Source organism: Haliotis asinina, chromosome 8, assembly GCF_037392515.1.
Source record: "Haliotis asinina isolate JCU_RB_2024 chromosome 8, JCU_Hal_asi_v2, whole genome shotgun sequence".
Classification (NCBI taxonomy): domain Eukaryota; kingdom Metazoa; phylum Mollusca; class Gastropoda; order Lepetellida; family Haliotidae; genus Haliotis; species Haliotis asinina.
The window spans coordinates 65,976,542-65,991,872 of record NC_090287.1 but is presented as its reverse complement, the minus strand read 5'-3'; the positions used below and the strand labels follow the sequence as shown (position 1 = coordinate 65,991,872).

At 44.3% G+C, this 15,331-nt stretch overlaps 1 protein-coding gene across 1 annotated transcript in view; it reads right to left on the bottom strand.

Annotated features, from left to right (window-relative positions):
* Positions 1 to 15,331, bottom strand: part of LOC137293752 (ribosomal protein S6 kinase delta-1-like) — a 32,768-nt gene that overhangs the window by 6,478 nt on the left and 10,959 nt on the right. The window contains exons 4-10 of the mRNA XM_067824464.1: positions 14,155 to 14,270; positions 11,272 to 11,498; positions 10,154 to 11,031; positions 9,593 to 9,717; positions 8,244 to 8,399; positions 6,338 to 7,776; positions 1,374 to 1,501 (exon numbers count right to left, since the gene is read on the bottom strand). Of these exons, the coding sequence (XP_067680565.1) occupies positions 1,374 to 1,501; positions 6,338 to 7,776; positions 8,244 to 8,399; positions 9,593 to 9,717; positions 10,154 to 11,031; positions 11,272 to 11,498; positions 14,155 to 14,270 (3,069 nt within the window). The remainder of the gene's footprint in view (positions 1 to 1,373; positions 1,502 to 6,337; positions 7,777 to 8,243; positions 8,400 to 9,592; positions 9,718 to 10,153; positions 11,032 to 11,271; positions 11,499 to 14,154; positions 14,271 to 15,331) is intronic.

Sequence of the window (15,331 nt, the reverse complement as noted above, 5' to 3'; positions counted from 1 at the left end):
AAACACCATCAGGTGTAGTTACAACCTCCAAACACCATCAGGTGTAGTAGTTACAACCTCCAAACACCATCAGGTGTAGTTACAACCTCCAAACACCATCAGGTGTAGTTACAACCTCCAAACACCATCAGGTGTAGTAGTTACAACCTCCAAACACCATCAGGTGTAGTTACAACCTCCAAACACCATCAGGTGTAGTAGTTACAACCTACAAACACCATCAGGTGTAGTAGTTACAACCTCCAAACACCATCAGGTGTAGCTACAACCTCCAAACACCATCAGGTGTAGTAGTTACAACCTCCAAACACCATCAGGTGTAGTACTTACAACCTCCAAACACCATCAGGTGTACTTACAACCTCCAAACACCATCAGGTGTAGTAGTTACAACCTCCAAACACCATCAGGTGTAGTAGTTACAACCTCCAAACACCATCAGGTGTAGTACTTACAACCTCCAAACACCATCAGGTGTAGTAGTTACAACCTCCAAACACCATCAGGTGTAGTTACAACCTACAAACACCATCAGGTGTAGTAGTTACAACCTACAAACACCATCAGGTGTAGTACTTACAACCTCCAAACACCATCAGGTGTAGTTACAACCTACAAACACCATCAGGTGTAGTAGTTACAACCTCCAAACACCATCAGGTGTAGTACTTACAACCTACAAACACCATCAGGTGTAGTAGTTACAACCTACAAACACCATCAGGTGTAGTAGTCACAACCTCCAAACACCATCAGGTGTAGTAGTCACAACCACCAAACACCATCAGGTGTAGTAGTTACAACCTCCAAACACCATCAGGTGTAGTTACAACCTACAAACACCATCAGGTGTAGTAGTTACAACCTCCAAACACCATCAGGTGTAGTAGTTACAACCTCCAAACACCATCAGGTGTAGTAGTTACAACCTCCAAACACCATCAGGTGTAGTAGTTACAACCTCCAAACACCATCAGGTGTAGTTACAACCTCCAAACACCATCAGGTGTAGTTACAACCTCCAAACACCATCAGGTGTAGTAGTTACAACCTCCAAACACCATCAGGTGTAGTTACAACCTCCAAACACCATCAGGTGTAGTAGTTACAACCTACAAACACCATCAGGTGTAGTTACAACCTCCAAACACCATCAGGTGTAGTAGTTACAACCTCCAAACACCATCAGGTGTAGTAGTTACAACCTCCAAACACCATCAGGTGTAGTAGTTACAACCTCCAAACACCATCAGGTGTAGTTACAACCTCCAAACACCATAAGTTACAACCTCCAAACACCAGCAGGTGTAGTGAAAACCTCCCAAACATCATCAAACATAAAAGTGCCAGTTTACCTTCAACATCACACTCACCTGGGGCAACATAAAGATTGTCAACAGCTTCTGGATCCACCTGCTTGTCAATCAGAGTCATCTGACAGAAGTAGGACAAAAGGATGTGGCCCTTGTCACCAAGAAGAATGTTGTCTGGTCGCAGATCTCTGGCATTACATATAACACACATATATCAGTCCAGCTGTAATCATGTAAGATACACATCACTGAATATAGCAGACTCACTCAACACACACCATAACAACATGCACCACTCACCCTAGCAACCACATACATCATTCATCCTAGCAACAACACACATTATCTAACGACACAACAACACACATGGGTATACAGCTCCTGCAAAATGGTTTTTCACTATTGTTTAACTACTACTTTCTGTGTCCCTACTGAGTACTAGCTATATTCTAACTGAATACCAAGGACATTTATGATCAATTATCAGCACTACTGCAACAGTTCAGCCTTCTCCTGCCACAAGCACACAGCCCTATAAGCACACAGCTCTACAAGCACACAGCTCTTTAAGCACACAGCCCTATAAGCACACAGCCCTATAAGCACACAGCTCTTTAAGCACACAGCCCTATAAGCACACAGCCCTATAAGAACACAGCCCTATAAGCACACAGCCCTATAAGCACACAGCTCTATAAGAACACAGCTCTATAAGAACACAGCTCTATAAGCACACAGCCCTATAAGCACACAGCCCTAAAAGCACACAGCCCTATAAGAACACAGCCCTATAAGCACACAGCTCTATAAGCACACAGCTCTATAAGCACACAGCCCTATAAGAACACAGCTCTATAAGCACACAGCTCTATAAGCACACAGCCCTAAAAGAACACAGATCTATAAGCACACAGCCCTATAAGCACACAGCTCTATAAGCACACAGCTCTTTAAGCACACAGCCCTATAAGCACACAGCCCTATAAGAACACAGCCCTATAAGAACACAGCTCTATAAGCACACAGCCCTATAAGCACACAGCCCTATAAGCACACAGCTCTACAAGCACACAGCTCTACAAGCACACAGCCCTATAAGCACACAGCTCTATAAGCACACAGCTCTATAAGCACACAGCCCTATAAGAACACAGCCCTATAAGAACACAGCTCTATAAGCACACAGCTCTATAAGCACACAGCCCTATAAGCACACAGCTCTATAAGCACACAGCCCTATAAGCACACAGCCCTATAAGAACACAGCCCTATAAGCACACAGCCCTATAAGCACACAGCCCTATAAGCACACAGCTCTATAAGCACACAGCCCTATAAGCACACAGCCCTATAAGAACACAGCCCTATAAGAACACAGCTCTATAAGAACACAGCTCTATAAGAACACAGCCCTATAAGCACACAGCCCTATAAGCACACAGGTCTATAAGCACACAGCTCTATAAGCACACAGCCCTATAAGAACACAGCCCTATAAGAACACAGCCCTATAAGAACACAGCTCTATAAGCACACAGCCCTATAAGCACACAGCCCTATAAGAACACAGCCCTATAAGAACACAGCCCTATAAGCACACAGCTCTATAAGCACACAGCCCTATAAGCACACAGCTCTATAAGCACACAGCTCTATAAGCACACAGCCCTATAAGAACACAGCCCTAAAAGAACACAGCTCTATAAGCACACAGCTCTATAAGCACACAGCCCTACAAGCACACAGGTCTACAAGCACACAGGTCTATAAGCACACAGCTCTATAAGCACACAGCCCTATAAGCACACAGCCCTATAAGCACACAGCCCTATAAGAACACAGCCCTATAAGAACACAGCTCTATAAGCACACAGCCCTATAAGCACACAGCCCTATAAGGACACAGCCCTATAAGAACACAGCCCTATAAGCACACAGCTCTATAAGCACACAGCTCTATAAGAACACAGCCCTATAAGAACACAGCTCTATAAGAACACAGCTCTATAAGCACACAGCCCTATAAGCACACAGCCCTATAAGCACACAGCTCTATAAGCACACAGCCCTATAAGCACACAGCTCTATAAGCACACAGCCCTATAAGCACACAGCTCTATAAGCACACAGCCCTATAAGAACACAGCCCTATAAGCACACAGCCCTATAAGCACACAGCCCTATAAGCACACAGCTCTATAAGCACACAGCCCTATAAGCACACAGCCCTATAAGCACACAGCCCTATAAGCACACAGCCCTATAAGCACACAGCCCTATAAGAACACAGCCCTATAAGCACACAGCCCTATAAGCACACAGCCCTATAAGCACACAGCCCTATAAGCACACAGCTCTATAAGCACACAGCCCTATAAGCACACAGCCCTATAAGCACACAGCCCTATAAGCACACAGCCCTATAAGCACACAGCCCTATAAGAACACAGCCCTATAAGCACACAGCTCTATAAGCACACAGCCCTATAAGCACACAGCCCTATAAGAACACAGCCCTATAAGAACACAGCTCTATAAGCACACAGCCCTATAAGCACACAGCTCTATAAGCACACAGCTCTATAAGCACACAGCCCTATAAGAACACAGCCCTATAAGAACACAGCCCTATAAGCACACAGCTCTATAAGAACACAGCCCTATAAGCACACAGCCCTATAAGCACACAGCCCTATAAGAACACAGCCCTATAAGCACACAGCCCTATAAGCACACAGCCCTATAAGCACACAGCTCTATAAGCACACAGCCCTATAAGCACACAGCCCTATAAGAACACAGCCCTATAAGAACACAGCTCTATAAGAACACAGCTCTATAAGCACACAGCCCTATAAGCACACAGCCCTATAAGCACACAGGTCTATAAGCACACAGCTCTATAAGCACACAGCCCTATAAGAACACAGCCCTATAAGAACACAGCCCTATAAGAACACAGCTCTATAAGCACACAGCCCTATAAGCACACAGCCCTATAAGCACACAGCCCTATAAGAACACAGCCCTATAAGAACACAGCTCTATAAGCACACAGCCCTATAAGCACACAGCCCTATAAGCACACAGCCCTATAAGAACACAGCCCTATAAGAACACAGCTCTATAAGCACACAGCTCTATAAGCACACAGTCCTATAAGCACACAGCTCTTTAAGCACACAGCCCTATAAGCACACAGCCCTACAAGCACACAGTCCTACAAGCACACAGCTCTATAAGCACACAGCCCTATAAGCACACAGCCCTATAAGCACACAGCTCTATAAGCACACAGCTCTATAAGAACACAGCCCTATAAGCACACAGCCCTATAAGAACACAGCCCTATAAGAACACAGCTCTATAAGAACACAGCTCTATAAGCACACAGCCCTATAAGCACACAGCCCTATAAGAACACAGCCCTATAAGCACACAGCTCTATAAGCACACAGCTCTATAAGAACACAGCCCTATAAGAACACAGCCCTATAAGAACACAGCTCTATAAGCACACAGCCCTATAAGCACACAGCCCTATAAGCACACAGCCCTATAAGCACACAGCTCTATAAGCACACAGCCCTATAAGCACACAGCTCTATAAGCACACAGCCCTATAAGCACACAGCTCTATAAGCACACAGCCCTATAAGAACACAGCCCTATAAGCACACAGCCCTATAAGCACACAGCCCTATAAGCACACAGCCCTATAAGCACACAGCTCTATAAGCACACAGCCCTATAAGCACACAGCCCTATAAGCACACAGCTCTATAAGCACACAGCCCTATAAGCACACAGCCCTATAAGAACACAGCCCTATAAGCACACAGCCCTATAAGCACACAGCCCTATAAGAACACAGCCCTATAAGAACACAGCTCTATAAGCACACAGCTCTATAAGAACACAGCCCTATAAGCACACAGCCCTATAAGCACACAGCCCTATAAGAACACAGCCCTATAAGCACACAGCCCTATAAGCACACAGCCCTATAAGCACACAGCTCTATAAGCACACAGCCCTATAAGCACACAGCCCTATAAGAACACAGCCCTATAAGAACACAGCCCTATAAGAACACAGCTCTATAAGCACACAGCCCTATAAGCACACAGCCCTATAAGCACACAGGTCTATAAGCTCACAGCTCTATAAGCACACAGCCCTATAAGAACACAGCCCTATAAGAACACAGCTCTATAAGCACACAGCCCTATAAGCACACAGCCCTATAAGCACACAGCCCTATAAGAAGACAGCCCTATAAGAACACAGCTCTATAAGCACACAGCCCTATAAGCACACAGCCCTATAAGCACACAGCCCTATAAGAACACAGCCCTATAAGAACACAGCTCTATAAGCACACAGCTCTATAAGCACACAGTCCTATAAGCACACAGCTCTTTAAGCACACAGCCCTATAAGCACACAGCCCTACAAGCACACAGTCCTACAAGCACACAGCTCTATAAGCACACAGCCCTATAAGCACACAGCCCTATAAGCACACAGCTCTATAAGCACACAGCTCTATAAGAACACAGCCCTATAAGCACACAGCCCTATAAGAACACAGCCCTATAAGAACACAGCTCTATAAGAACACAGCTCTATAAGCACACAGCCCTATAAGCACACAGCCCTATAAGAACACAGCTCTATAAGCACACAGCTCTATAAGGACACAGCTCTATAATCACACAGCTCCATAAGCACACAATTCTACCAGCACACAGCTCTATAAGCACACAGATCTATAAAGAAACAGATCTATAAGCACGCAGATCTATACCAACAGGTGACAAGGGACACTACCAATATATGAGTACTACAGGGTGGTACATGGCTTAGAGGAATCCCCCATCTGGACTAGGGTAGGTACCTGGGGTACCCCATTCTTGAGACCTACAATGTGTACCTGGGTAGATTTTGGAAATAGGGGATTGGTAGCTGGACTTGTGACAGACCTAGACCACCCTGTACTACTTACTTATGGCTATACATACCTGCAGATGACACCCAAGGCATGAAGGCGGGAGATTGCACAGACTATTTCTGCAGCCCAAGTTTTGATACAGGATTCAGGAAGTTTGAAAGTTTCAGGATTTCTTGAGTCAAGCTCATCAAATAAGTCTGTCATAGCTCGGGCTCGGTTCTTGGTTGGTGATTTGAGATCACATTCAAAAGAAGCTGATCGTGTAAGATCTTTGGAGGTAATTCGCTTCAGACTGACCTTCCTTTTAGGGGTGGATGTGGGTAGTATTGATGTGGGGGTTAGGCTGGCTGTGGGGGTACCTGATGCATGAGCAGGGGTTACAGAGGCCATCTTGTCATCTCCTACACCTGCGTCACTGATATCACTGTCATTGGAATTGTGGCAATCATAGATGCTGGGTTCGGTAGACTCATGTGAGTTGGAGGATGTGTTATCACCTACAGCAGTTACAGGATCAGGTGAATCTAAGATAGGACTGTCCAAACCTCCTGACTCAGACAGCACACGATCAACTAGTTTGATAAGTTCCTTGGAACTCTGAACAATCCTTTGAGCGTCCAAACTGAGGTCTCCCTCTGTAATACTGGGAGAGCTATCCTGCTGGGAGTCCAGACGGTCACTACGTGATGTGTCCTCACTCCCAAACACATCATCACCTGTACTGTTGCTTGTATCAGCATGTGGCTCCCCCTGCTGGTCACATATCTCAGTTGTCTCCCCTGTCTCTTCTGGAATGCTCTCGATGTGGTCCGACATGTTACTGTCAAGGCGGGACATGGCATCACTGTCAAAGCTATTGATAGAGAACTGTTCCAGAGTTGGTCTGGTTTGATCCAACATCTCTTGGAAGTCATGGCCATCATCCAGGTTGATTTTACTGGATTCAGCAGCACCTACACTGTCTGCACCAAGTGTTACATCACTGACTGACTTGCCCTCGTCTGACGACAGACTGGATAACCTAAGGTAGTCAGGTTTTAAACTGGAGGAGCCAGCATCAGGAGCAGAAGTGTCTGGAGCAGATGTGTCTGGATCAACTTCATCAGGGGATGTCACCTGGTTGGAGAAATGAACAACACGTCCAGCAGAGGTATTGGGGCCTATAGCGATCTGGGTAGGCTTCTTCTGGTCCATGTTGGTGGGTGTCACAGACGGCACAGCAGTGGAGTCAGTATCCTCAGCGTGACACACCTTCTGTCCCGAGTAAACATTACTGCTGTTTTGTGGGTAGAGTTCAACCGGAGAGTTGTCTCCCCCTGTAAGAGTATCCTGGTTCTGGAGGAAGCTGCTGATGTGAGTCCACAGTTTTCCCCCGCTGGCATATTGCAGCAACAGATAGATGGCATTGTGCGTCTCATAGAACTTATACAGGCTGACCATGTATGGACAGCTAGTTGGCAGGATGGATGGCACACGAGTTGTCGGGGTAACCGCTGCCTTGTGAACTGTCTGGGATAATACAAATGTCTATGATTAACATCTACTAGGTTTAATGCAATCAGAATAACTGCATTTATGAATGATCTCATTAACTACTATCTCTTTCACACTCTAATACTAAGCCTCCCTGTGTGATGACCGGTCCCAGGGGGCTGCTTCAGGGTGGGGGACAGTTAGTCACCCAATCTCAGCTACAATTCACTGAGCACTGCTGAGAAAAACCGTTTCATAAGATTCAGGGCCTAGCTGGTGAATATAATCACTATCACTGTTATGCTTCATTTACATATTCAGTGAATCAAATTGTATCCCTTCATGAATTCAGTTAGCTTTGGCTTGCATTAAATATTCATGGCTTTTATGAAAAGAAGTGTTTTGCTTGTAGGTGGGTGCTATTGAATAAAGCGAGACATGCAGAGAGGAATATTTCTGATAGAATGAAAAGAACTCTGTGTGACATGTGACCGATATATTACCTTGATGACATATGTCTCATCCGAGGTTCGGTCCATCACCAGAACAACACGGTCCACTGTACCCAGCACCTTGTAGCTCCGTAACTCAGACATAGACCCTTGGATGAAAGCCAGCGATGGGTCAAGGTCAAGTGAGGGTGACAGGGTGATGTCAGTCTATAAAATTGAAAACATTCAACTTAGTGATTTAGATACCAATCATCACTTTGTGATGTAGATACGTAGGATGACTTAGTAATGTAGATACCTTGGATCACTAAGCGATGTAGATACCTATGATCACTTAGTGATGTAGATACCTAGGATGACTTAGTGATGTAGATACCTAGGATGACTTAGTGATGTAGATACCTAGGATGACTTAGTGATGTAGATACCTTGTATAACTTAGTGATGTAGATACCTAGGATGACTTAGTGATGTAGATACCTTGTATGACTTAGTGATGTAGATACCTAGGATGACTTAGTGATGTAGATACCTTGTATGACTTAGTGATGTAGATACCTAGGATGACTTAGTAATGAAGATACCTTGAATCACTTAGTGATGTAGATACCTAGGATCACTTAGTGATGTAGATACCTAGGATGACTTAGTGATTTAGATACCTAAGATCACTTAGAGAGTGAGTTCAGTTTTACACTGCACTCAGCAATATTCCAGCCATGTGGCCGCGGTCTGTAAATAATTGAGGCTGGACCAGACAATCCAGTGATCAACAACATTAGCATCGATCTGCGCAATTGGTAACTGATGACATGTGTCAACCAAGTCAGCGAGTCTGACCACCTGATCAAGCTAGTCGCCTCTTAGGACAAGCATAGTCGCCTTTCATGGCAAGCATGGCTTGCAGAAGGCCTGTTCTACCCTGGGACCTTCATGGGTCAGGATCACTTAGTGATATAGATACCCAGGATCACTTTGAGACGCAGTTACCTTGGATTACTTAATGATGTTGATACCCAGGATAACTTAATGATGTAAATACCTCGGATCACTTAGTGATGTAGATACCCAGCATCACTTAAATGGGGGTGAAGGGTTGCAATGGTACATAAGGTGGGGTGTGTTTCTATGGTACATTGGGGGGAGCATGTTGCTATGGTACACCAGGTGTGGTGTGTGTCTCTATGGTACATCAGGGGGCAGCATGTTGCTATGGTACACCAGATGGGGTGTGTGTTGCTATGGTACACTCAGAGGGGTGCATGTTGTTAAGGTACACTATGTGGTGTGTGTATGTTGCTATGGTACACCAGGTGGGGTGTGTTATTATGGTACACCAGATGGGGGGAGATTGCCAAGGTACACTGGGTAGGTTCTGTGTTGCTAAGGTGTATACTGACTGCAGCCCATCGCCTCTCGTCTGCAGTGTCCTGTGCCATGTGCAGATTGTACAAGTCTTCAGCCTTCATCAGGTACTGGGCTGTTTTTCTCCGCACCGCATCACGCCGACTCTTGTTGCTGTCCCCTTCAGTCAACAACCAACACAGAGTTTATTTCTTCTGAAGCTCATCTAAAGGTCATCTTAATGACTTTCCACAAATGACACAGGCAAGGCATTCTGTGCTGGTGTCAACTAGTATTTCTGGGCTCCTTAACTCAACAGACTATATTGTTGTAAATGTTTTTTCAACTTACAGTTACTTCCCCAACAGGAGACTTAACCCTCATGCACTCCATATTTACTGAGGAACCTGAGGATTCTTGGAGAACGTTTCACAGACTTTGTTACCTTCACAGTACCAACTTACACCAACAATTGTTTGTTACTTCGCAATGGCTAACAGTAGAATTACTTTGGAACAATTTCATTTTTATATTATTCTGATTGTCTGAATTACTTCGGTACACGTTAGTTCAAAAGGAACAAGACTACTGCAAGGGACACCCTGATGGTCACTCACCCTGCACTCCCTGAAGCAAGATTCCAACTCCGGTCTTGTAACAAGCAAAGGACATTTCATAGTTTGCATTGGCTTCATGCTCCTGTGCAAGACAGATCTGGTGAGCAGCAAGATAGATGTAGTCATCCTTGCCTCCCAAATCCATGCTTGACACACTGGAATGTGTCCCTGCACGACTCTTCCGGGCGGGGCTTGGGGTGTTACTTCTGATGTGACGTGCAGGACTTGCTGACAGTGAGCTGGTTTTCCTTGCAGGACTTGAAGACACAGATGATGTCTTGTGTGCTGGACTTGCACATACTGAGCCAGACTTGGTTGGACTGACTGCTGTGGAGTCAGGCCTGTGTGCTGGACTCGCTGATGCCGATGCTGTCCTGACTGATGATGAAAACTGAGAGCTGGTTGTTGAGCTGACACTTCCTGTTCTTAACGAGGGAAACGACAGGTCGATATCCCCTTTCCCACATTCCACTTTTGACTCACCTCGACTCCGTAGAGGATCAAATTCTCCAATTTCAAAAATGACATCTTCCCCTTCTGGACTCAACTCTTGTGACTCATCCATATCTGCCACGTTTTTAGTTGCCATGTCCTCCTTCCCATCCTCCGTCCTCGCCCTGTCCTCATCCTCGCCCAGCTGGGCACATGTATGCAGGGCCTTCACCAGCCAGCTGTTGCTTCGGGTCATGCCAACCTCCACCTCCCCTACCAATTCCGAAGCCAGGGGGTCAAACAAGCTGATGTCTGTGTCAGGGAGAGAGGTCCCCAGCGGAGAGTCCAGATCAGTGTCTCCAGCCTCACCAAACGAGGCAGAGGAGTCCAGGCTGATGGTGTCTGGTGGCTGTGGGAAGTTCCAGGTGCCCTCCAAAACCCGAGCCCTGAAACAACCATGAGGCAGCTCATCACTAGAGCATCATTTCACCCATATGTAAATCAGTTGATCTGAAGCATATCCATGTTTGTTGACCTGCACCTGTCAGCAATACAATGGACAACATACACATCCACCTCACAATCACACAATCAGTTAGGTTATCAAGCCGGACCTCCCAGTACAATGTCCATGCTGGTGACCTATTCTAACAGAGACAAATGTTTAAAAAGCAGTGAAATCTTACTCCTCTTTCCTGCCATTCACTGATAGTGTGACCAGTTGATCTGAGCTTGCTTCTGTTTCTTCTGACGTGTTAGCAGAGTTACTGGAGCACCTGGAGCTCTGGCCAGGAGCCATCACTGGGACTACATCCGGGGGTGGGTTGCTGTCTGTGGCATCACTGGAGATGATGTCCAACTTGGAAGGTCGTAGAGCAGGAGGACCACCAGAGCCCTGTGATGTCTTCCCACCCTTCAAAAAAAACCCAAGAAGAATGTCAGAGTAACAGATGTCATTATCCACTTTTCTCATCTACAGAGATGGTGTAACAGAGGCCCTTACTTTCTACCATGTCCTCTACAAATTTCAGAAAGTTCACATTCTACCACAACCCCACAAAGGTTAAGAGAGTACACTTCTATACTGTCAGTATTTAGATGTAATCCCTGGGGTTGTTACAGGAACAGAAAATACAGTGGAGACAGTCAATGAAGGATCCAAGCAAGTATACCATCCCTTTACATATTGTAGACAATCCATCATTGAGAGTTCCAAGTATGTTCTAAAAAAAGCCTTTTTATTCATTATATGGCCGCTCACTACATGGAGTCACCTCTTTGCCATACATGTGCAGCCAACCAGGTAGCATACCATCATATCATCATCCCTTCTGCTGAATAGATCGGTGAAAGGAATTGGGAGGTGGGTGGCCCTACCCCATGGGTGATTCTTTTCAAAGAAATGAAACCTCTACAGGTTTATCTAATTCTTTTTCATAGTGATCGTCCTTGGAGATACATATATGCATTAACTCAGACTCCCAAAGACCGGGATCTATGAAGATAACTTACCCATAACAGTCACCTGTCACGTGACCCATAGCTTCCGTGAGAGGCATTATGACTGGGAGGAAACGACCTCACAAGTTCAGCAATACAGATGTCGCAAACGGTGTGAAAATAAAAACAATGTCCACTATGTGAAATCAAACAAGAGCACTGTAAGGGGGAAAACCAACTCACAATTGACTATGAACTCGTGAGAGAAATTGAAAGTAGTCAGACATTTCAACAGATTATTGATTATACACAACTGAAAGCACGCTCAGTCTGCCAACATAGCATTTAAATCGCCAACCCTTCACGCAGATGTTACCACCACCAGAAATACTGCCTTCCATGTTAACAGCTGAATGGAAATAGACAATAGACATTAACAAGAGTCATCAGATGACATATCCCCCCGGTCCCCACATGTTTGAAAGGACAAAGCATCTGACAGTTACTTATTGTTTTTTTAAGAGTTTGAATTGTTTCTATGGAAATCATGGAAAACATAAATGTTACATATCTGTAATCAGCAAAGTCACCATTTCAAAATCTGTCTCATATATCTGCCAAAATCAGATGAAAGATATGAAATGGTTTTCGAGTTGTGCTTCCGGAAAGAAGCCCATCCCTCCATTTCCATGGAAACCGACAAAACACCAAAAAATCACAAAATCCTGTAAATACCAAAAGGCACCACTTTGGGGTCTGCCACACATATCTAGAAAGTTTTACTAACAGATATTAAGAAGTTTTTGAGTTCTGCTTTGAGACTAAGCTTGAAATGTTTCCATGAAACCGAGAAAATAATAAATCACAAAAACCTGCAAATAGCAAAAGGCACCACTATATGTTCCGACTGATATATCTTCCAAGTTTTGCAGAAAAATATTGAATGGTTTTTGAGTTCTGCTTCGGAAACGAATCACACCTCTCACTTTTGAGACTAAGCTTGAAATGTTTCCATGGAAACTGAGAAAATATTAAATCACAAAAACCTGTCTATACCAAAAAGGCACCACTATATGTTCTGATTGATATATCTACCAAGTATTGCAGGAAAATATCAAATCGTTTTTGAGTTTTGCTCTGGGAAACAAAGCCCACCCCACCATTAGACTAACACCAAAATGTTCCATGGAAAAACAAAAACAACAGTCATCAGAAGATGACATATCCCCCCCAGGCCCCACATATTTGAAAGGACAAATCATCTGAGAGTTACTTGATGTTTTCTTAGCTAAAGTTTGAATCGTTTCCATGGAAGCCATGAAAAACGTAAATGCCATATATCTGTAAACAGCTTCACCAAAAGTGATTACAGACGAGGCGTCGACTATATCCCCCTACATTACATGTCGGGGGGATAATAAGGAGGACTGGACAGTCAATCTAACATGATTCACATATCCCAGGTGACCTGCAGCAGGTCAAACCCAGTCCACGCCAGCCAAGTGTGAGAGTGTGAAGTATGCAAAGCAGACTTAGACGTAGTTTGCAAAGGCAATATAATGTTCCCTAAGGACGATGAAAACCGTATATACAGTAGTTGAGGACTCAGACATTCTTCAATGGAGAAATTAATCACCCTAGAACACTATCAAGGACGTGTGAAGGGTGAGAGTGATAGCAGAAGGAAATAATGATACTGGATCGGATGCTTACCTGGTTGACTGCGCATGTGTGGCAAAGCAATGACGCCATGGCGTGAGGGGCCGCATAATGAATAAAAAGGCTTTTTTATTTATTGTACAATATTTTATTGAAACATTGATACAATTGTCGCATGACATTTTCTACTGAAAATATATACATGTACCCCAAGGACGATCTCCTTGGGACGATCAGAATATACCCATTCTGTAAAGACTTGGGGCACCATGGCAACTGGTTGCTGTATATTTCACCCTTTCTGTGAAGACCTAGGACACCATGGCGACTGGTTGCTATATATTTCAACCATTCTCTACAGACAGGGGATACCATGGCAACTGATTGCTGTAATAAGGGGTTACCATGGCAACTGTCCTTTGATCAATACAGAAGACAGCAGACCTGGTTCAATCTGGTTGTACATTTACCTGCCAGAATTTCTCAAATATGTGAGACTTGAAGAGATGTGGTTGTTTGCCGATAAAGTTTAAGAGATCAAGGCCACTTTGTCTTCTTTCTTCAATTACAGTGTCATCAAAACGGCCTGTAAACAGATACACAACTTTCTATCTCAAGACATGCTTCATGACCATCAGTGTACCTGTAATAGTAAATAGCATAAAACAATGATGAAAGCCCAGTGCATTCCATGTTTATCTCATTTCAGTTATTTGTACGGGTCCGAGTAACACCATAGTAACTAGGTAGTAACACCACAGTAACTAGGCAGTAACACCACAGTAACTAGGTAGTAACACCAGAGTTAACTAGGTAGTAACACCACAGTAACTAGGTAGTAACACCACAGTAACTAGACAGTAACACCACAGTAACTAGGTAGTAACACCACAGTAACTAGGTAGTAACACCACAGTAACTAGGTAGTAACACCACAGTAACTAGGCAGTAACACCATAGTAACTAGACAGTAACACCACAGTAACTAGGTAGTAACACCACAGTAACTAGGCAGAAACACCATAGTAACAAGATAGTAACACCAGAGTAGCTAGGTAGTCACACTATAGTAGCTAGGTAGTAACACCAGAGTAACTAGGTAGTAACACTACGGTAACCAGGTAGTAACACCACAGTAACTAGGTAGTAACACCACAGTATCTAGGTAGCAACACCATAGTAACTAGACAGTAACACCACAGTAACTAGGTAGTAACACCACAGTAACTAGGTAGTAACACCACAGTAACTAGGCAGTAACACCATAGTAACTAGACAGTAACACCACAGTAACTAGGTAGTAACACCACAGTATCTAGGTAGTAACACCAGAGTAACAAGGTCGTAACACCACAGTAACTAGGTAATAACACCACAGTAACTAGGTAGTAACACCACAGTAACTAGACAGTAACACCACAGTAACTACACAGTAACACCACAGTAACTAGGTAGTAACACCACAGTAACTAGGCAGTAACACCAGAGTAACTAGACAGTAACACCACAGTAACTAGGTAGTAACACCACAGTAACTAGGTAGCAACACCACAGTATCTAGGTAGTAACACCATAGTAACTAGACAGTAACACCACAGTAACTAGGTAGTAACACCACAGTAACTAGGTAGTAACACCACAGTAACT